We start from the raw sequence: 24,183 nt of genomic DNA, 5'->3' as shown, positions 1-24,183 counted from the left end.
AACCAATTAGATCGTAGAATATAATTTGAATATCCAATCGCTTATCTATAAACAAAAATGAGCCAATACGAGTTCAATGAGCTTTTAAAAACCCATACGTCACAGCCAATGGGGCTTTTGCTGGGCGGGGTTGGGTTTAATCAAACGGTTGCTTGCATAGACATGTCTATGGTTGCTTGCATCCTGCTACAACAGAGAGGCGGAGCAGTCTTTCGAAAGGAGTGTGTCATAGAAATAGAATAGCCTAATTAAATAATTAATTAATTAGGTCTAATGTAATTGTAAAACTGTCTCTGAAACTATTACTATTGCTGTCGTTGTTGTTAAAATAGCCTGGACTGATCATTTAGATGATGATGATAATATTATAAACATTCCCTAAAAAGAAACCTTGGCCAGACTATAGCCTAGCCTATGTTGGTCTTAAACTTTATTATGGACCGACATTTTTTTAAAGGCAAATAAAGAATAATTTATTAGTGTCCATGAAGTCCGTTTTTGTCACTCGTGAACAGGTTCCGATTTATGTGTAGGTGGGCTGGACTGGTTTTTGTATAAAATAAAATAGAGTCTATTTCTGGTCTCATGGCCACTTTAAGACCTCTATTGGCTATGCTTTTACAACTAACAAATGGAAAAGCGGTATGTCGATTTGAGTAACAAGACTGTCCTAATCAATATTCAGCAGGCAGATGCTCATTAATCCTGACGGCCCCTCTCTGCATAGAGGATCAACTCAAGTGGCGCGCAGATGCATCCCATTGGTGCACCACAGGACCAGGACGCGGCATGCACACACTCACACACACGCACCGTCCCCGTCTGACACCAGCAGAGGAGCATCTGTGTTTCATTGCATGCCTTTTATGAAAGGAAAATAACCTGCACCGACACGTTCGTTCATGATGGTTTCTAAACATGGATATTGCTGCATTGCTGTTAATCAAGATTAATTCCCCTTCTTGGGTTCTACTGGGTTTAGTAGTGATCGCATGGATAAAAAGTAAGTTCTTTTTTCTCTTGTCGGTGACGTCGTTATAATAAACAGCAGGTTTAACAGGCCTCACACAGGCTATTATTCCAATTTTATATGGTGAGATGCGTTGCATTGTGAGTCCTTATGGAGACTCCAACTATAAACTCTGGATGTAGGCTATGTGTGCAAATGGGCTATACAGCCTTCATCTGTCACTCTTCCGGTCTTATTTTCTTGTTTTCTCCTACTGTTATTCTATTCCATATAGGCCACACAATACAATGTAGAATGTTGCTTATATGTGCTCTGAATAAATGGGCAAATGCAACACAAAATCAGGCATTCGGTCTTCTGAAGAGGTGTGGTAATTGCAGTGCTTTTGATTGCTGTTAGGCCACATATGAAGAGTGGGGTTCTGTACTTTAACAACTGTCTGTCTTCAACCCCTTGATTGCATTTTTTATTCAAGAACCCACTGACCATCATCACTTGTGCCAGACATGTAGGCTTACAATCAACGCAAGAAGCATGGCACTTATGATAAACAGAGAGTTTCTGTAAAAAAGAGTGTTAAAGATCATTAGCATTTTTTAAGATTTTTAGATGTGACCATGTTGGCTCTGGGTTCATTGTAGTTAAAGCTATCTGTACAGATCAGACTGTCATTACATCATTCTCCAGACACCCGCCCCACTGTTAGTTTTTTGTTATCGGCACAGAAACACATGCTGTAAAGTGGGCATCCATTGCCAAGACTGTCACCATGGAATTCCTCATCGACACATAAAAAGGTCTTTGTACAACGATCACAAATGAACAATCACGTTAATTTGCATCACAAAGAAATCTGGCTTTCTTGGAAAAGAACAGACTAAATTGCAGTAGCAATTCCCATTTTCCCTCAAATATCTGAAGCCATGATTGTATCAGGAATTGTGTTTGTGTGTAGTTCTTGTTTTTTTTAGCTAGCCTTTAAGCCAACACATACACAAAAGCATGCCTTAGATGTCTCTCTTACCTCTGCTGGCTCTACAGAGCTAAGTCTTCTTAAGCAGTGGCCCTTGATATAGCATGAACTTTTTATGTTGTCATAATGAACTAATGAAACGTAAAACCTATGAGCGCCTTGGATCCCCCTTCCCTGGTTAGTAGCTCTTGTTGAATAGTTTGAAATTAAATATGTATGTACTGAGAAACATCATCATAGCACAGATAAGACTATCATAACACAGTGTCAAGCAGAACTATTTCAGTTAACCTATGGTCTCATTTGTAGGCAGTAGTTCAAGATGAAACACCGATGACAAAAGGTTTGGCATTTTGTCATTGGTTGTTTTTTTTCCCCAAAGACGGATTTTGGGTCCATTTTCATGCACATTCCTTGCATGACACGGCTCATTACTGCTGATGTGCGTCCCCTCCCCCCCATTTATAAAACTGAAGTGTTCATAACATGAGGTTGATCAGAGTACTGTGTTTACAGACATGGCCTCTATCCACTACACCATACTGATGACATTAAAAGATCATCTTCTTAATTCTGTCATCCTGTAAGCAGCCTCAAATGTACTTCTATCCCTCTCTGAAGATTTGTAAAGGTAAACTAGTCTTGCAGTCGCACCGCTGATGCAGTCAGCTGGGAACCAGTTCATAATTCTTCTACTATCTTGGAAGGTAGTACTACATCCATTCCAAAATGCAGTGTTTGCTAATGAACACATAACTAATGACCCATGTCATAGAATGCATTAGATTTATCCCAGTGATCTTTTCTGGGTTATTCACACATATGGAGTGTCTCTGTTTCAGACATGCAACAGATGGTCTGCAGTGTGTGTTAAAATTGTGACGGTGGCCTGTGCTTATTGGTGTATCTGCCCCCACCCTATGACTTTATGTCGGAGGCTTTGTTTACAGTAAAGGCTCTTAATTTGATCAGAAAGATCAGTATCATGCTGAGGGAATCTCCTTGGAGGACTAAAGATGGCTTGTGGCGCCTTTCATAAGACAATTCTAGGAAGGTGAAGTGTGTTGCACTGGCCCTGCAAGTCTCTGCATAGGTAGCTCAGGTCTGCATAAGTTGCCAGTAATGACTATCGGATTTTGTGTAATCTGGTCAGAGAGCCTAACTTGACCTTGTGACTGTCACGTGTGTTCACCTATCACTTACAGTGCATGTGTGGAAACTGTTGCATAATATTAGTCAGTCAATATTAGTATACTGAATCATGATCAGTAGCTTATTATCGTGACACAATGGTAACTACATTTTCCCTCTGTGTCATGTTGTCGTAATTGTCATTCCAATCATAATTTTTTTTACAATAATATTTGTGACAGCATATTTGAATTAGTTATTTTCATGAGTTGCAAAAAATGTGACAAATTCAACTAAATGAGCTGTAGGTTTTAGTAAGGGTTCCCCCTGGTTATGATGACTAGTCTGTAGTCTCCATTTCATATAGGTAGGTGAAATACACATATGAAACAGGCATTCAACCTCCATACTGGAGAAAGACAACAGGAAAAGATGATGAAAATAATGAATATACTTTTTGAAGCATTAGCAGCTGCTCTAAAGAAAGAGCAGTGGAGTAGAGAGGACACAGCCTGGAATACAGAGATCATAGCACAAATGACTGACTTCTGTCCAAACACTGTCACCATGGCGATCGAGAGAGCACAGCATTGAAGGCATAGAATTGGTTACCATGGTGCCTTGATTTGATGCTTTGTGAAACCCTAAAGTTTGCAAATGTCCTTCAGCAAAGCACATAAAAGAAAAAATGGCTTTTAAACAAAAATTCAATGTTATTGTGTCGAACTGTAAATGTCAACCAGAATGGAATTTTAACACAAAAACCATACAAAGAATAACTGCCCCTGGTTTGGAATAAAGCATTCATATAGGCTTTCTAAATTACTTATTTTAAAGCTTTTTACCTTTAAATGTATTATTGAGAAACAGCTAATGATAAACAGCAATAATTTGATTACATCCTTTTATTATGTTTCTCTATGTTTTTCCGAAAATGTCAAGATTTGTTGTCTGATGCATTTTTATTTTAAGAAACCTTAAGAAACCCAAATGCACTAAATTAGTCCCACCTCCCCTTTTTTATCAATTGATTAAACAAAATGTAAAAAATATCATAAATTGACATACATAGAAACAACAGTGGTTTTAAGGTAATAAAGTGGTCCCATGGTGTTTAACTGTTTTCAAAACAGAAAGGGGAGTATACAAATGGAATATGTCCAGACATCCCTGATAGATGATGAGCAGTTTCTCCCACGACAGACACAAGTCAAAGTGTGGTTTGTGAAAGAGAGGAAGGATTTGGAGTAATTTCTGTGTCACCTAACTGTAGTTATATATTACTAATGAAGCATTCTGGGATTGTGGCAAGTTGAAAAGCATGGATGATTTGTACTCTTTTTTGATTTTTATAATACTTCTGTTATGTAATTTTTTGCTTCCTTTTTTCTTCATTTGATGTTTCTTTCTTTAGATATCTTTATACTTGTAATATTTCTTTATTGATATTCTGAAGTTATCTGATCTCAGTTGGAATGACGTGAGAGTGTTGTGTCATAGGTGTGTCTCCACTGCAAGCCAGTCTTGTGTGCCTGTCAAAGCCATGCCAAAATGGGGGCTCGTGCCAGGAGGCTGCCTCAGAATACCTATGTCAGTGCCCATTTACTGTGCCCACTCCCCCAAGCCTGAGATGCCAGGAAGAACACAAGCCATGCCTACCTTGGACCTGCCAGGGTAACACCACTTGCCAGACCAAGTCTGTGGTCTCCCAGGGGCTGTCTTGTCGCTGTGAGGCGGGCACTGTTGGGCACTCATGCCAGTCCAGGGTCCAGCTCTGTGCCCAGGTATACTGTGGTGAGGAGGAGAAGGGGACCCAGTGTCGTCTATTGTCTAGCCCCAGTGCACAGCAGGGTTACAGCTGTGTGTGTCAGCCGGGCTTCACAGGGCCTCAGTGTGAGACCCACATGGACCAGTGCACCCCGAACCCCTGCCGCAACCGGGCTATCTGTCGGAGCCGTGGGGACGGGCCCACTTGCTTCTGCGTGCCAGGCTTCCAGGGTGCGCTGTGTGAGATTGAGGTGAACGAATGCATCTCCCAGCCCTGCCAGAATGGAGCCACCTGCATGAACAAGATTGGCAGGTACCTGTGTCTGTGCAGGCCTGGCTTCGCAGGTGAGTAAAGATGCCGTACTCAACAGAACAGCTGTTTGCTAGACTGACCTGGATAGACTTAGTGAAAGTCAAGTTTTCAATCTCAAACAATACAGTACAATGCAGGTCACTTAGTAGACAAGTCAGAAGTAAAATATAAAATAATTTACATTGAACAAATGTACAGACTTGAAATATCCTTCTGCATTAGTAGTACTCAGTGGAAACATCCTCTGAAGGAAAAAGCAATTAAATGGAACCTATATTTTGTGAATTTCTTTCCTGCAAATATTTGCACCTGTCAAACTACGGATAGCATCTCAGCAAGTGAAAGGGTTCCATCTAGTGGTTTGTTAGTGTACTGTCCTTCAAATATATAGACACACACTCACACACACACACATACATACATACAGCCGCGGAATAAAATTAAGAGACCACTTCAAAATGATCAGTTTCTCTGGTTCTACTATTTATTGGTATGAGTTAAAGTAAAATGAACACTTTAGTTTTATTCTATAAACTACTGACAACATTTCTACCAAATTTCAAATGCAAATATTGTCATTTAGAGCATTTATTTGCAGAAAAATGACAATTGGTCAAAATAGCAAATATGCATTGTTTTGAGATCTCGAATAATGCAAAGAAAACAAGTTAATATTCATTTTTAAACAACACAATACTAATGGCTTAACTTAGGAAGTGTTCAGAAATGAATATTTGGTGGAATAATCTTAATTTACAATCACAGCTTTCATGTGTCTTGGCATGCTCTCCACCAGTCTCTCACATTGCTGTTGGGTGACTTTATACTACTCCTGGTGCAAAAATTCAAGCAGCTCGGCTTAGACACATGAAACCTGTGATAGTGAATGAAGGTTATTCCACCAAATATTGATTTCTGAACTCTTTCTAAGTTAAAACATTAGTATTGTGTTGTTTAAAAATTAATACGAGCTTGTTTTCTTTGCATTATTCGAGATTTGAAAACACAGCATCTTTTTTGTTATTTTGACCAATTGTCATTTTTCTGCAAATAAATTCACTAAATGACAATATTTTAATTGGAAATTTGGTAGAAATGTTGTCAGAAGTTTATAGAATGAAACAAAAATGTTATTTTTACTCAAACACATACCAATAAATAGTAAAACCAGAAAAAATGATCATTTTGAAGTGGTCTCTTAATTTTTTCGGCGGCTGTATATACAGTCGTATGAAAAAGTTTGGGCACCCCTGATAATTTCCATTATTTTCATCTATAAATTGTTGGGCGTTTGGATCAGCAACTTCTTTGTCATATACAGTATAAAATACTTCATGGACACAGTAATATTTCATCAGTGAAATACGGTTTATTGGATAAACAGAAAATATGCCATGTGCATCATAACAAAATGAGACAGGTGCATAAATGTGGGCACCCTAACAGAAAAATCACATCAATATTTACTAGAGCCTCTTTTTGCAAAAATAAATGCCTCTAGACGCTTCCTATAGCCTCTGATGAGTGTCTGGATTTTGGATGAAGGTATTTTGGACCATTCCTTCTCACAAAACATCTCCAGGACAGTTAGGTTTGATGGCTGCATAGTGTGGACAGCTCGCTTCAATTCATCCCATAGATTTTCCAATAATATTCAAGTCTGGGGACTGGGATGGCTATTCCAGAACATTATACTTGTTCCTCTGCATAAATGCTTTGGTAGATTTTGCAATGTTTCGGGTCGTTGTCTTGCTGGAACACCCAACTCCGGCATAACTTCAACTTTGTGACAGACACTTGAACATTATTTTCAAGTATTAGCTGATATTGAGGTGAATCCATGCGACCCTCAACTTAAACAAGATTCCCAGTACCTGCATTAGCCAAATAACCCCACAGCATGATGGACCCCCTCCCAAATTTTACTGTGGGCAGCAAGTGTTTTTCTTGGAATGCTGTGTTCTGTTGCCGCCATGCATAGCGCCTCTTGTTGTGACCAAATAGCTCAATATCTGTTACAAAATGAATCTGGCTTGTTCAAATGTGATTTTGCAACCTCAAGGGAGCGTGTTTGTGGTGTGTGTGTGCAGAGAAGGCTTCTTCTGCATCGCTCTCCCATACAGCTGTTCTTTGTGCAAGGTGCGCTGAATTGTTTTGAGGCCCCATGTTGCCACTCTTCAGAGGAGAATCAAAGAGAAGCACAACTTGCAATTGGCTACCTTTTATTTGTAATGATTGGATGCACCTTTCTATGGAATTGAAGGTTTAACAAGTTAATCAGACTAATTATGTGTTGCAATTAATCAATATTGAGAAGTTACCGGTATTCAAAAATGATTAGTTGTGCCCAAATATTTGCACCATATTATTTTGCACACTTGATTTAATTTCACTCAACTAAATACTGCTACACTTAATATCTTTCTCTGGAGCAGCCAATAAAAAAATATCTTTTTGGGTGAAGACAGAGTAAATTATTATGCAGCCTCAGAGGGGTGCCTAAACCTTTTCATAAGACTGTATATATATATATATATACATATATACATACATGTACATACACATGTATGACCTGAACACTAGATGTAGTGCCCCTTAGAGTGTTAACTAAATGAACTAGTATTAACTAAAGGAAGAATAACCTTCAATTAGATATGGTCCATTCATTTCATGGGTGGGACATTTCCCTGATATGCACACATAGGCTCTCCACGTGTGATGATAGAGCTGACTACTACAGCATTGTTTTCATTACCTACACAAACCATCTGGAGATCTTTAAACAGGCTTGACATATGGACATGGTGTCATATCAATTTTTTTGGGTAAAAAGCAAACATGAATCACTCGTGAATTTTATTCTTGGTGTGATGTGTTTGTCCGATGCCCGAGTTCAGATAAGTCCCAATTGCAGAAATCATAATCACTTAATTTGTCTGTGGAAAATGGTAGGGGCCTGTTTATCCCCTCAGATGAAGCTTAAAACTCACTTCAGGACAATGAAAGATGTGCAGCCATGTAAGCAAGGTTAACAATCTAAATAGTCATTCACCGCTCCATTAAGCAGACATAATAACAAGGCATGACAGAGAAGAGGAGAGGAAGGAGAAACCAGGGAAATAAAATAATAACAGGAGCCGAACAGCTGCTTTTCTGTCAGCCCTGACACAGTACAACACAGAAGCTCTGTTTGTCTGCAGGATGTTTGTTTCCTCTTTTCTCTCCGTCCAGCGTTAACTGATCCAGATGGTGTGGATGGAAATGCTTTTCCGGTAAACATCAGAGAACAGGAATCAAGCTCCACTGAACCCTCTCTCTCCCTCCCTTCCTCTCTCCCTCCCTCTCTCTGATGTGTTCAGGTGCCAGCTGTGAGCTCCAAATTGATGAGTGTCAGTCAGAGCCCTGCCTCAACGGGGGGCGTTGCCATGACTATGTTGACGGCTTCTCCTGCACGTGCACGGCTGGTTTCCAGGGTGACCGGTGTGAAGTGGATGTTGACGAATGTAGAGACCAACCATGCCAACATGGGGCGCGGTGCATTGATGACATAAATAGGTATGTCACGTCTACCGCTCTGATCTGCGATTTAAAGCACGCAGAATGTGCAGCCCTAACAGTGATTTTTAATAAATCACCATCTGTTGTCAATAAAGGATTTGTGTTTGTTGCTGAGACGGTTATAACCTGACTGCGTTGGAGAGAGATGTTAATGGTGCTGTTTCAGTTTCAGCTGCGACTGCTCTCAGACTGGATTCATGGGGCCCCTCTGTGAAGTTCCAGTGCCACCATGCTTGTCTGGTCCATGTCTCAATGGTGCAGTATGTGAAGAGAATGGCAGGGACTACACCTGCAAATGCTGGCCAGGTATCACAAAGCAATGCTCTGTATTCTAGAATATTCCTATGTATTCATTTAGATAGTTGTTGGTTTATTTGTTTATTGGAATTATATGGTTAGGCACTTCATAGTTTGGTGTCATGTGCCCCCCCCTGAGAAATTGGGTTGGTTAGAGTCGCTGTGGAGATTAAAAGCCTTCCTGTTGTTGCAAATTGTTTGGTTTTCTTGGGAGTTTAAGCCTTTATCCATATAACATTCAACTTTAGTAAAAATATTATCAAAGCTGAACTCGAAACTGTTGGTTCTGAACCCTCATCCATACTATTGCATATATTATACATTCAACAAAAGCCCTCTCATTTGCTCTTAATCAAAGCCCTGCACTTCCTCCTCTTGCAGTTTAGCCCTTTGTTAACCCAAACCTCCGCAGCCTTTGATGAGGATGTAGCTCAAAGAGATGAGAGAGAGTCTCATCTTCCTTTTTCCGCTCTTTGGACCAGGTTTTGAAGGGCCGCGCTGTGAAGTGAATGTGAGTGTGTGTGCCAGTAACCCATGCCTGAACGGTGGCCACTGCCTTGAGGTGTTCTGGGAGGCCCTCTACAGCACAGAGCCAGACTTCCCTGAGACTGACAACCCTCCCCACACTGCAGGATACGTATGCAGATGCCCACCTGGACTTCAAGGTATCTACTCTAATTGTATATTGGACACTGAAAGTACACTGGATGTATAATGTTGAAATGTTGTTCATCTTAGACCATTCAGAGACCCAGCATTTGCTCTGGATTACAGATAGGCCCAAATAAACCAATAAGGGTTATGTCTAGAGTGTCCTGCAGCATTGCCAGAGTTTGACCTGGAGCCGTAACTGGGGCGAGACTTCTGGGTTTTTTGCTTACAAAAGCCAAATAGCATCCATCCGGCCTGTTGGTCAACTCGGGTAGACATTGCTTCAGAGTGGCATTCTAAAATTGTCCCTCGCCATTGTAAGATGGTCAAATTGCATTAGGCTAATCCCCTGGATCTGGCTTCTGGAGAGCGCCTTGTGTTGAGTCAGTCAGTGGAAGTGCAACGAGGGAGCCTGACTGCTGAACTCTAACATTCGAGGATGGCCCACTTTCAAAATCATGCAATGCTTCAGTGTATGATGACCATGAGAGAGGCTGTGGAAAGGCTGTAGACCATGGCGAGACTCACAGTCTGGGCCTGGGGTGTTCTTTTGCTAAGCGCAGGTAATCCCTCTCTTTCTCTATACTCCAACATATTGTCATGCCTTGTTTCTGTGATTCGGTGAAATGCCACAGCCTCTACCTTTGGAGGCTGTTGGACCGCAGTTTGGTCTGGTTGTTCTCTTGCAGTGTTTATAAGGTGGCAGCTCTACTTGGGTCCTTTAGCACCGCTAGTGCGCTGTTTACCCAGCTGCTAGCGCTGAACATATGTGCACTCCTTTGAAAGCCCACACAGCTTAATGTGCTAATAAGTGTCTAAATCTCTGCCACCATTCCCTTGAAGCGTGGCTTGATAATAGTTTCATAAGTGAATAGATTATCAGAGGAAGTGATCTTTTGTGACAGCATGGCCAGGTCTTCCCTGACTAATCTGCCCGGGAAGATGAGCTCTGCCAATTGGCACCAAATCTGCAAACAGTATGTAATTATGCAACTGGCTCTGCATGTAAATGATATTTGTGGGAATTCATCAGTGATTTGATCAGGTCTTAAACATATTGTGCAGCAGATGTGGGATTTGGATATACTGATACAGATTTATTTTACTGTCATGGATTGTAACCATTATTTTTAGATGAATGTTTCATGAGCCTACACAATATGAGATCAAATATTGTGATTATATACAAATGTTGTGTTTACATGACTCATGGTGCTTATTATCAGGCGTTTAATTTGTTTGGTTTGTAGATTGTTTTCTCCTTTCTCCTGTTTTACTCCTTAAAAAGAGTTTGGGTGTGTGCTCCTATATATGTATATACTCCTATATATGTTCAATAAAAATGGTTCTTCCCTAAAGCTTGTTTGTAGAAACAAATGAATGTTCTACATTGAAACAGGCTTTATCTTTTAGAGCATGATGGTCCTTATTGATCATGTCATTACTGCGAGAGGTATTCAATCAAAGTAGGGCAAAAACACAGGCATAAACATCAAATTCACACTACTTTTCTTTTTTAACCTTCACTGTTAAAAAATTCAGTTGCTGTCAGTGATACCCTCCTATTATCTCCCTGTGCTAGGTGGCCTTTGCCAGGAGGATGTGAATGAGTGCAACGCCTCACCTTGTAAGAACGGCGGTGTCTGTGAGAACACCCTGGGCGGCTACACCTGCGTGTGCCCGCATCAGGCCCCGGATGGGCTCCACTACGGAGGGAAGAACTGCACGGTGGCACTGTTGGGCTGTGAGGGCCACGAGTGCCAGAACAATGCCACCTGCCTGCCCTTCCTGAGAGAGGGCCGTCATGGCTATGACTGCCTTTGCCTGGATGGCTTCACGGGATCGCGCTGCCAGACCTACACCACCTTCTCCTTTGAGCGCCGCGGCCACCTTCTCCTCCAGACCCCGCTGCTGGACGCCGAGGCAGCCTCCAACATCACGCTGAGCTTCCGTACCGTGCTGCCTGACGCGGTGCTCTTCCAGCGGGGCAGTGGTGGGCCCCTGCTCAGCCTGGAGGTCCGGGGTGGCCGCCTGCGCCTCAGCCTTCACGGGGCCTCCCAGCAGGGGCAGCAAAATGTGCAGCTCGGAGCCCTGGAGCTGCCACAGAACGTGACAGACGGCGAGTGGCACAGCGTGCAGGCGCTGCTAGGCGAGGGACTCCTGGTACTGACCCTGCTGGACACAGGCTGTGAGAGTGGGGGCCCCATGTGCGAGGGCATGACCCAGGTGGACAGTGGGCCCCTGGCGTCCGCCCTACAGCACACGCTCATTGGGGCTGCGTTCGAGGGCTGGCTGGCTGGCCAGAGCTTCATCGGCTGCCTGAGGGACCTGTTTGTGGACTCGCAGCTAATGGTGCCCGAAGAATGGCTGAGCAGTTCGGCGGTCAACATCACGCCGGGCTGCAGCCACCACAACCGCTGCCAGGATGGGCCTTGTGAGAACCGGGGGCAGTGCATGAACCTGTGGCAGGCCTACCAGTGCCGCTGCCAGAGGCCGTACGAGGGCCAAAACTGCTCTGAAGGTAAGGGTGAGGGTAAGAGTCAAATATATATATATATATAGGGGATAAGTATTGACGATAAAACATGTTAGGCAATATGAATAAATAACACCAGTAAAAACTTATTTCATGTGTAGAAAAATCCATAGTTCCCTTTTGTTTCATGACTATCAGGTATCCAGAGGTAACCACAGTTACCTGAAGCCTAGCACTGAGGTAACAGTTGACAAACAATCTAGAACTGTGTGATAAACCTGGACTTTCTACAGGTATTCCAACGTAATTATTTCGTCTCCTGGTCGGAGTCCTAGATTACCAACCCTGTGGTTATACCCTTAATCCCTTAAATGCACCAGACTGCCAATCATCACGTGCCCTAGTGCTGTATTGTATTTCATTCCTAACACCTCTGATTCAGAAGTTAGTCTGGGATTAACACCCTTATGTTAACCTCTGTCACAAATGTTCAGCTCAGCGAGTGACTAAGTGCTGTTTATGTAACTCTGGCTGTGTATTTGATGACAGTAATTAAGTGGAGTTGCATGTCATCTACCTTCCATTCAGCAGCTGACAGTTTGATTTCCCTCAGAGGGGACTTAAGCAATGCTTCCCGTGAGTGCTATTAATAGCCTGCTGACATTAAAGCAGATTAGTAATTATCGCATGCTGAAAAACAGACAGGCGCACACATTATGCGGTCACACACACACACCGCAGTATGAACCAGATGAACTGGCTATGGATATTAACAGTGCACTCCTGGGCCATTGTTAAGTTATTGCCATATTATTATTTTGGTGGTGGCAAAGAGAAAATAGTTCCTGTACATTTGAACTGTTGTATATACCTTTGACTTGAAGTGTTCTGGTAAAAAGCAGACCAATGGAGTTCATAAGAGAGGTGAACAAGTAATTATTCAGCAGGTGGAATCTGCTCATGTCATCAGATCCCACCTAATTTTTTTTTTTTTTTTTAAGTGACCTAATAAGGATGTTTGTCTCATGATTGCTCCCTCTGTAGAGTACCTCACTGCCCGATTTGGGCACGAGGATGCACAGAGCTATGCCGTCTTCTCTCTGGAGCACGACCCCACGGAGCCGGACTCGCTGTCCGTGTCGCTGTTCGTGCGGACGCGGCGTCCCTCGGGCCTCCTTCTGGTCCTTTCCAACGGGACGGGCCAGTACCTCCGCGTGTGGCTAGAGCAGGGCCTGGTCCATGCGCAGACACACCAGCTGGAGGAGGTGCAGGGGACGAGCACGCTGGACGACGGCACAGTCCACCTGCTGAGCGTCAGCGTTGAGGGAGGGCATCTGCGCCTCGCCCAGTCGGGGCGGGCCGAGGGGGCGGTCGCCATGGAGACGCGCCCCGTGAGGGTACAGGCGGGGGATGTGGTGCACGTGGGCGGGCTGGAGGAGGCACGGGGCACGGACACGTTCGGGGGCTACTTTAAGGGGTGTGTGCAGGATCTGAGACTGGGGGGGCTGCCTCTGCAGTTCTTCGCGCTGGAGTTGGATGATCCAGTCAGCTCGCTGACCCCCCAGAAGATGAGTCATGTCATCCAGGGATGTGCTGGAGACGACACCTGTGCTGTGAGTCATTACACTCACACACACACACACACACACACACACACACACACACGCACAGGGACATTATCACACACCCGTATTTAGAGAGTCACACACACACACACACACATCTCAACATCAGTTTTCTATTCAAACACTCTCTGCCCACAATAACCATTTCATATTTCTTAACCTCAGCTGGTGCTAGCAGTATCAAGGTCACAGCTCAATGCAGGTTCAACCTAGGCCCCCCTCAGAACTGCAGCTCACTGTACAAAAATGTCTGGAAACATGTCTAAAACTTTTTTAACATGTCAGATACGATGGAAAGCACAGCCTAACTCACCTCACTGTCACCCTACTGTCACCTGAAGCTCACCCCTGTTCACGCCTGCTTAATGGGACCCGACCCAGGTTGTCACGGTAATGGGTGATAAAAAAACTGCTAAAGCGGCTTAGCCCAGTTCTCGTTCCTGCGTTTGGAGAATCACCCATGTCTCTCGTACAGTACACCTCCAGTTGGTGAAATGGAACTTAACAGCAGAATTTGTTCATAAATGAACAGCCTTGTCACCATTACTTCATTTAAATAGTATTTTAAAATAGATTGTATTTCTATCAGCTATTGGTCATTTAGCATTTTTGTTCTCTCTGTGAATTTAACCTGTTAGCTTGGAAATGTCTCATTCACATTCATATTTTTCCCATTCACATCATATATTTCACTGAACACTGCTGAGCCTCTTGGTGAACACCTCTAAATTATATTTTAATTGTGTAAGAAATAAAATCACAAATTGTCACTGTGGATCTCTGCTCAAATCTTTGGATTTTTGTCTTGCCTTTCTTCTCTCTTTCTGTCACTCTCTCATCACTCATCACTCTCTCATCACTCTCTATCTCTCTCTGTCTTTCGCTGTAGAAAACCCCCTGTCTGAATGGGGGGATGTGCTACTCTGTATGGGATGACTTCTCGTGCACATGTCCGCCCAACACGGCAGGGCAGCGGTGTGAGGAGGTGAAGTGGTGTGAGCTGTCGCCCTGCCCTCCAGACGCTGTCTGCCACACCCTCACTCACGGCTATGAGTGTAAGTCTCAGCTTCCCGCTCACACTCAGCATCTGCTCTCAAATTGAGTTAATCAAGTTCATATGCTCACTTTGATGAGTATTACACGCTGTATTTGGTTTACATATTGCACAATTGGGCTTGCGTAAGGGAGGTGGTTTCAAGTTTGAACTGTTACAGGAGTGTTGAAAGACAGCTGCTGCTGAACAGGCATTACCGCTGTACTGTTCTGCTGTTCTACTCTACAGAATTGTGTAGTTCAAAGCCCTCGATATGTTCACTTATACAAAATATACACAAACTGATCAGTCTTCTATCATATAGTATAATTAGTAATATGGCATTTAGTTTCTGATTTAATTAGAAAAATTGGAAAGTTGGAAATTAAGCTACTTTTGGGCTAGAGCAGTCTGCTTGAGATAAACTGGTCAGCTTTCATAAGCCTGTAAGATGACTTATTCTGCACTTAATCATTCAGTATGTTTACTAGGGTAAATCTAGTATGGAGGCAGGGATTTGCAAGAGATCAGATTATCCGTCTTTGGATTAAGTATGATTCACTCTGGCCTCTTACAGCCAATTGGGTCCTACTAAATGAGACTCTTTTAGATCTCTTAGGCCCTGATAAAAGTTACGAAAAGATATACAAATTTGTATCACCCTGGATTTTTAGTCATAGTTATACAAATATTTTCATTAGGTCTGTTGTACAATGTGTATATATATATACAATATAAAATGTATACACATTCTCTTTTTCTCTAGGTATGGCCAACATGACTTTCCAGGGTAACTCAGCCATATTGTACAGAGGCAGTGGGAGGATTGAGAGCAGTCTGACCAGCATCGCCTTCAGCTTGCGGACACGTCAGCGAGACGCCGCCATCCTGCATGCTGAGCGAGGCCCGGAGTTTGTCACTGTGTGGCTGCAAGACGGGTTTCTGGTGCTGCAGCTGCTGAGCAGCAACACCTCCTCTTCATCCTCATCTTTACCTTCATTATCAGCGTCGTCCCCGTCCTCCGTGGCATCTGGAACCCTTTCCCTGCGCAGCTCCATCCCGGTGAATGACGGCACCTGGCACAGTGTGGAGTTCTTTATGGTGGCGCCGTGGGCCGACGCCTCGCCCTGGACGTTGCTTTTGGACAACCGCGAGGAGCTGTCCTCCACAGCTGATGCCAAAGTGGGCAACCTGGACTTCCTGCGCGACGGCGTGGACGTGCAGCTGGGTGGTCTGGGTCCCGAGGCTGGGGGCTTGAGCCTGGCGGGTTGCCTGAGCACGGTGGAGGTGGGCAGTGTGGCGCTGCCCTTCTACGGGGCCGATGAAGTGACACTGCCACGCTTGCAGAATGAGCGCTTCGACCTGGTGGGTCTGACGGGTGCGGTGCCCATGTCTGGCTGCTGGGGTGAGCCCGTGTGCCAGCCCGAGCCGTGCCTGAACGGCGGGAGCTGCCACGACCTATTTAACGCATATGGTTGCGACTGCCCCCCCGGCTGGGCTGGCCGCCGCTGCGAGCTCAACAAGGACACCTGCGCCTCTGCGCCCTGCATCCACGGCAACTGCACCGTCAAAGGGCTGGAGTACAAATGCGCGTGCCAGGTGGGCTACACAGGCACCAACTGCGAGACAGAGATGGATGTGTGCGAGGGGAGTGCCTGTGCAAACGGCGCCACCTGCCTGCATGGCATCAACAAGTACGCCTGCCTGTGTCCCGAGAACTACACAGGGCCCTATTGCGAGTAAGTACAGCTTACACACACACACACAAACACACACACACACACACACACACACACACTCACACACACACACACACACACACACACACAGCTACACGCCTGCACATACTCAACCATACATCACACACACACACACGCCCACTCGCACCTACTCAACCATACAATCTCAATCTCACTCTCTTACTCACACACACACTCACACACACACACACACACACACACACACACACACACACACACACACACACACACACACACACACACACACACACACACACACACACACACACACATTCGCATTCACATTGCATGACCATTAAGGGTTAGACTGAAAGCTGCAGAACCAAACGGCAGGTGTGTGCTTATTAGTATTCTGTTGGTGGTGGCGTTATGAGATTGGTTCCCGTGCCTCCTGAAGCCAGAGATCTGAGATGTAAAGAAGCTTTGCAAAAGATCTGCACACCCACACTCTTTAAAACAACCCACCTCAGAAACAGTACTTCCATGAAACTACATGAGAAGGGCTGCTTGGGCCGACACAGACACACACGCAAACACACGAACACACACACAGACACACACACACAGACACACTTCGAATGCACAAGCTCAGCACTCTGAAGTATTTAATGTGAGGAAAGATATGTTCAAAGCATTAAAAGCCCTCTGCACCAAACCAAATATCTCTGGGGAGGAATTTGTTCCACTAAAAAAAACGATAAATACATACATAATATAAGTGAGATAGTATTATTTGTATTATTTGTATTAATGTGCATGTTCCAAATGCGCCAAATCTGATACATTGCATTTGGGAACTATCTGTTATTGTTTGGGCCATAATGGGTTGAGAAATAACTTAAGATACTCAAGATGACACTCTTTGGCATGAACTCATGTATGCGTCTTGATTATTCTTTTCTTATGTATATGCATGCTGATGTCTCACTAATGCCCACTCTTTTGTTTGCCAATATGTGTATTCATATTCATTAATTTAGACCAACATAACTTTTATCCTAACCAATTGTAAAAATAACAAAAATGTTTATCTAATTTCTCTTATTCTCTACAGAGACAAGATTGAGGAGGTTCCATGGTACATAGTCGTCAGGAAAATGTAAGGGATATCCCCTTTCTTTCTTCCTTTCTTCATTTTTCTGACATTGTGGCTCGAACTACAGAAACACCAGCCACTACACTCTCATAACGTAATAAACGTATAAATAAATGTCCTCTCCAACACTCAGCCCCCCCCCCCCCCCCACACACACACACTCCATCCTTGTTATTGTGACTTTGCCGGTCCTCCTCCTTGTTCAGCACCAGTCAAAGGTGTATTCACATGCTAATATCATTATCCTGATCGCTACTTAATCCTCTTTTGTGTACCGCAGGGTCTAGGCGGTAGGGGCTTGTAGTAGTGGTCTCTGTGTGTGTGTATGGGATGGGGGCGGGGGTGAACAGAATTTCTTCTCTTGGTGCCCCCTCAAGGGAAGCTTGGGCTGCTTTATCATCTGGCCTGGCTTCTGTTTGTAACCCCCCCCCTCCGTTCCTCCCTCTGTGTCTCCCCTGCTACCAGACGACCCAAGCTCCCGGTGTCCATCTGTGGGGATGAGCTGCGGAACTACACGTGCTTCAATGGGGGCAACTGCTCCGAGCAGGACCTGAGCTGTGACTGCAGTACAGGATTCACCGGACACAGGTCAGCAGGGGGTTGCTTGTGTGTGTGTGTGTTTGTGTGTGTTTATGTGTATGTGGGGTGGATAGTTTGTGTGTCCATATCTATAACATATCGTGTTTTTGTATAAATATCTGGTTTTGTTGGGGTGTGTATGTGTTCTTGTGTATGTTTGTGTGAGTGTGTGTGTTTGTGTGTGTGTGCAGACTTCTCTGTTCTCTGTGTGCCTCTCAGCACATGTTTTATTCAGCACAGAGGGGAACAGAAATAATAAGCATGTTAGCGCTAGACCCTCTGCCCTGTGCCTGCTATGTGTGTGTGTGTGTGTGTGTGTGCAGGCACTGTTCACCCGTGTCACTCCTGGGGGGTATGCGTGGTGTCGACATGTGGCAGGGGCCAGCCTCCAGCCCGTGTCCCTGTCATCATGCCACATCCACGGCTCATTGGGAAAACACCACTGACACGGGCAGATTATTCATGTCCCCTGAGACAGTCTATGGGCAGCACTCCCGCAACACCCCAGACAGGGAGATGTTGACCAGCTAAAGAAAGCCTGGCTGAACAACAACGATTTAAATACCAACTGAAATCATAAAAACACGATCTTTGTGGAGTGCTGATGATGATTTGGTGGTTTAAGGTACTGTTATCAGGAGGGTTATACAGGGTAATATCAATGCACGTTACCATTAGAGAAGCCAGCATCCAAACAGGAGGGCTGAAACGAGAGGGGAATGTTTATTGGTGAGGAGAATGGTCAACGTTCGTTCTGCAATCTTTAGAAAACAAAGATCAGATGGTGGCGTGCCCGCGCATTTTCACACTCAATATCCACTGCACTCTGGCTCTACAGATTCTGTAGCTGAAGACATGAGAGCCTTAAGAAGGATTCATTTTGGACTGTCCGCAATTAAAGCATGCACAACAGCATGTGCATCTGTGTGCAAATGTGTGCGTGTCAATGTTTATGTGAATGCTGACTGTGTGTGTTGTTGTGTGTGTGTGTGTGTTTGTGTGTGCATGTGTGCGTGTTTGCATGTCTGTGTGTGCACCCACAGGTGCGAGCAGGAGCTGGACGAGTGCAAGTCCAATCCGTGCCTGAATGGCGGATACTGCCGGAACATGATGAACAAGTTCCAGTGCGTGTGCGAGATGAGCTTCGCTGGCGAGCGCTGCCAGATCGATGTAAGCGACATTTACTTTTACGTGGCGCTGCTCCTCTGGCAGAACCTCTTCCAGCTGCTGTCCTACCTCATCCTGCGGCTGGATGACGAGCCAGAGGTGGACTGGGGAAGAGACGACTGAGGGAGGGAGCCGTTGTGTGTGTGTGTGTGTGTGTGTGTGTGTGTGTGTGTGTGTGTGTGTGTGTGTGTGTGTGTGTGTGTGTGTGCGCGCATGTGGTTTTACAGGGTTGAACTAGGGCTATTTATGATCCTACCTCATTCTCCCACTTCATTTTCCTACTACAACTTGCAGCAGGACAATGTGTGTGTGTGTGTGTGTGTGTGTGTGTGTGTGTGACAGGAGGCGCCCGAGGCAATCAAATTGGATTTTTTTATTGGATGAGCTGTCCTGATTCACCTACTTTGAAAGGTTGCTGCACTTGCCAGATAGACCTGATCTTACACAAAACTGCCACCTGCCACTGATGAACCCTATTTCAATTCAGTAGCAATATGTCAGCCTTGGTTCTGAAACCGTCTTCGTGGCGAGTAAAGGTTTTATCAACCACATACTAATACATTTCACTATTGTGAAGAAAGGAATGAAATTAATCACAGACCCATTAAGATAATTGCGTGAATGATTGAATGAAGGAATGAATGTGGTGATAACATGTGAACGGATTGTGTGGCATTCAGAGAGGAAACACCCCATTGCCACCATCTTCTGAACCAAGGCTTTGCACTGTAATGCATCCAAATCCTGTCTTAACATTAGAACCCTTCCTCTGCTGCTGAGTGTGAGTGTGAGAGACCAGAGCCTGGGTGGAGATGGCAGCATGTCAGCCTTAGCCTCAGAATGTTCCATTGTTGGATAAGTGGAAATCAGAGCAGAGGTTGTTTTATCGTTGTGCCTTAAGTATGTGTTTTGAGGGGATCGTACTTTACTGTTGCTCAAACAGTGCGCTTGATGTGATTCTCACTGTTCGGCGTCACACAGACATATGGGCACTTAGTAGCTGTAAAACAAACAGGACTCTCAAAACATTAAGTCTCAAATCAAATTTGAACGTGGCAGGACAGAATATTGCAAGTTAGCAGGGGAATTGTCAAAGCAAAGAAATAAGAAATACTAAGTATAGTACGTCTTATACATTTCTAAGGACATTTTTGTGTGTTTTGCATTCATATATATATCACCTTGAAATTGTGTGTCAATTAAATTTATCTAGATTTAGGCCAGTTGCACCTAGGTACGGTATTCTATATACATTATTTAAGGCCATTAATATAAATGTCGATCATTCATTTCTTTTAGTGTGTATTGCTACTGCTTCATGTGGTATTGCCATTCAATGAAACCTATGTTTGTCTCGTTTCACACATACAGCTTATTTTTTGCATTTCAGGAACACCTAGTGTCACAAATGTTCCTGTTTTTTGTGTTTAGTGTAGTTCAATGTCTCTTTTTTCACTCATCTGTCTCTTTTGTTGTTTGGATATAAGAGTGTCTACCGATCTGGACAAACTCTTCTCTCATGTCTTACACATCCTGTCTATGAATGTCTGTCTCTGTCTTCAAATAAACATTTCCCCCTCTCCCTTTTCATCTTTCATCTGTTGTTTGTCATTCGCTCTCTCTCTCTCTCTCTCTCTCACTCTCTCTCTCTCTCTCTCTCTCTCTCTCTCTCTCTCTTTTCTCACACACACACACACACACACACACACACACCCCCCCCCCCCCCCCCCCCACACACACACACACACACACACACAGAAAGAAAAAGAGAGAGTATTCATCTTTCCATCTACCTTCCATCACTCACACAGCCCTTGTCTGACGTTCCGCTTGGTTGTCAACCCCATCAGAAAGGTAGGTGTTGGGCCCTGCTGTGCCTTTCATACGCGCCAACCCCCATCCTCATCTCCCCATCACCCCATCACCCCCTCTTTCAGCTGCATCAGATCATCACCCCAGAGAGGCTGCTCTGCTCCTGTCAATACACCACAGCACAGGGGCCCCCAGAGACAAAGCCCCCAGGTCCTCAAAGCCAGCGAGGGGAACCAGTGCTAATGTGACATGCTTTGTGAAGGCCACTGTCAAGACTCCCACTCTACATATCCACACTCTCTGACCAGTGTGGAGAAAGGGAAAGTGACACCTCAAACAACTTACCCACATTTTTTGACATCCATAAAGGCACTGACAGGAGGTCAGTTAATTTTGCCCTGACAGAGTAATTTATTGTCACATGAGCTTAGAGTTATTAGATTTTAGGGCTTGGTTCGAACTTGTTATCGTGTTATCTAGCCACTGAAACATCAAACTCATAAATCATTCTTCCTTTTTATTAGATGAAGTCAACTATATTGGGTAGCAATCAGGTGTCACTATTGGAGGTTAAAACGCTTGAATCTGTTCTCTGCCTCCTGGATCATCTCCACTGTGAGGCGATTTTCCTTCTCGTTGGTGACTGCTGATCTGCTTCATAGTCATACCATCCATTTCAATCTGTTCGTTGTCTGTGTTCTTCTCTATGAAGTCCAACACCTAGACCCCGTTACCTTGACACCATCTCATTAACTTGACAGCGCTAGGTTCCTGGTCATGAGGCGACACCGTTGACCAGGATGCCACCTGCTGTATTACATTTAGAAGATGCTCCAGTCATTCTCTTAGGCAGACAAGTATTGAGTTTTGCAACAGCCGCAGACATGCGGTATAGGTGACCTTTCTTCCCCATCTGACAGTTTGATTGAGAGGTGCCCTCTGTGTGATCATGCTGTCTTTCCCCGTGGCAGTGTGAGCTCTAAAAAGCTCTGTCCTCACAGGCTTATCCCAGCTAACAGGATCACACACAAACACACGTGTGAGCGTGCACACTCACACGCGGACGCACACACACACAACCACACACACACCACTGTGCGCTATCAGTCTTTGACCAGTCCCACTCTGGGTCTGCCTGCAGTGTGAACAGTACAACAGTACAAGTACAACCTCCAAAACACTTGTTTGCTGGGGTAGAACAGACTCTGTGTTTGATTTCTAGGTAACAGAAGTAGCTTTTAGGTCCAGGAAACTAGGTTCACCATAAAAGTGCACAACATTTTAACACAAAATAGCCTAACCCAAAAGCTGCTTGCAAAAGTTGAAATGTTTAGTTGATTAGGGAAAGTAGTAAATACTCTCTTCCTCCCACACACTGAAGAAATTGGGTCATTGTGGCCACAAGCGTTACCTGGGAAACAGCTTAGCTCCAGGTCAAAGCAGCATAGTCAATCAGCTGCAGAGCTCAATTGATGGAACCTGTCGACATAATTTCCTGTTGAGCTCTGCCCGGCCCTGCCATGTCCTGTGCTGGCCAGCAAGGGTTGCGTGCTGTGAGGGGCATGCCCACACTCTAATCTGTGTCTCTCCTACGGCTGGACATGCTAGAGGACAGAGGTAAGAGCGGATAGAGGTCGCTGGTCTGTTTGGACTGAAGGTCTGAGAATGGCAGAGATTTGATGTAATTAGGATGCAGAATGCCTTCTATTGGAAAGTAACTTAATTTTGTTCATTTTCTAACTGGTTATGAAAACAAAGGGATTTCATAGACATGCCTTAAGAGTAAAAAAAAAAGCAAGACACTTCTCTCTTGGGTTGTCCGATAAGTGTGTGTATGTTTCCTTCCCCAGCAGAACACAAGAACATGACTTCCATGTGAATGAGACATTAGAAGCGTGACCAGTACTAAAATGGCTGTTACATCACTGATTGCTATATGGAGAGCTGGTTAAATTGTGTGGTTTGGCCTTCAGATATACTCATTATGAGTCCCCATGTTATTTGCATAGCCTTTTTGAAGGGTTCAGTTGATGGCTAGTCAGAATAGGTGGTGTGTGTTGCATCACAAAAAGCATAATTAGTTTAATCCAGATTGTAGATAATTCTAGATCCACTTACCTTTTCCCTTGTGTTGTCTGTTGTGTGTTTGTGTGTGTTGTGTATTCCATCAGTTGAGTGATGAAGGCCAGACTTCTGACCTGCTGCTGTCAGCGAGCCTGGTTACCGTGGCGCTGCTGGTTGCTCTCTCGGCCTCAGTCACGGCATTGGTGGTGGCACTGAGCCGGCGGGCAACGCGGGGCACTTACAGCCCCAGCCGGCAGGAGAAGGAGGGTCCCCGCGTGGAGCTGTGGAGCATCGTCCAGCCACCACCAACAGAGAGGCTAATCTGACCAGGACACACAACATGGGACTGCGGTTAACATCCACTTCTGCAGGCCCAGGGTCAGCTATGGTGGAACAGGGATTTAGTTGAAGTGAATGGGTAGGAAGTTGATTTGAGTGGAAATTTCATTTCAAACGATCAGTCTAAAAGACACTCAATACCTTCAAAGTCCCTGAATGCCATTTTGGTGTCTTCTGAGTCATTATGAAACACAACCCCAGTTCTAAGTGCACTGAAGTAATTGATTGAAATGATTAGATTGAAGCGAAGTGTTCCAAATCCTTCTGAAATCAGGTGAGGGTGGTATATCCACACTCAGACAAGCATAAATGTGTTTGACAGACCTCTCAGTGAAGCTTATCTATGGCTGTCTCTAAACTATTTAGGGATTCTCACACAGGTAAACTTTTGGCTGATAAGTTCTAAGATGCTAAACCCAGTTCAGACCACGAGGTTTAAGAACTGAACCAGCATCCAAGGCAGCTGTAGTGACAGATGAACAGTAGATGATCACTGACAGTAAGGTGGATTTGGAGATTTTTTTGTAGTGTTTTAGTAAACAGAGCAAATAGTTGTTGTTGGTGCATCTTTG

The 24,183-nt window shown here is 44.4% G+C and overlaps 1 protein-coding gene across 1 annotated transcript; it reads left to right on the top strand.

Moving 5' to 3' along the window:
• Nucleotides 1-918: 918 nt before the first annotated feature.
• On the top strand, nucleotides 919-23,598 carry crb1 (crumbs cell polarity complex component 1; the record flags this gene model as incomplete). The annotated part of the gene is made up of 13 exons (XM_080833055.1): nucleotides 919-1,003; nucleotides 4,575-5,186; nucleotides 8,514-8,709; nucleotides 8,879-9,018; nucleotides 9,492-9,674; nucleotides 11,243-12,181; nucleotides 13,181-13,749; nucleotides 14,651-14,816; nucleotides 15,561-16,533; nucleotides 17,609-17,653; nucleotides 18,116-18,238; nucleotides 19,273-19,399; nucleotides 23,380-23,598. 13 exons carry the CDS (start codon nucleotides 919-921, stop codon nucleotides 23,596-23,598), a joined length of 4,377 nt encoding a protein of 1,458 aa, XP_080689181.1.
• Between the last annotated feature and the right edge of the window lie 585 nt (nucleotides 23,599-24,183).

The sequence above is a fragment of the Sprattus sprattus genome, assembly GCF_963457725.1.
Source record: "Sprattus sprattus genome assembly, chromosome: 2".
In the NCBI taxonomy this organism is placed as follows: domain Eukaryota; kingdom Metazoa; phylum Chordata; class Actinopteri; order Clupeiformes; family Clupeidae; genus Sprattus; species Sprattus sprattus.
This window is presented reverse-complemented; position numbering and strand designations above follow the sequence as displayed.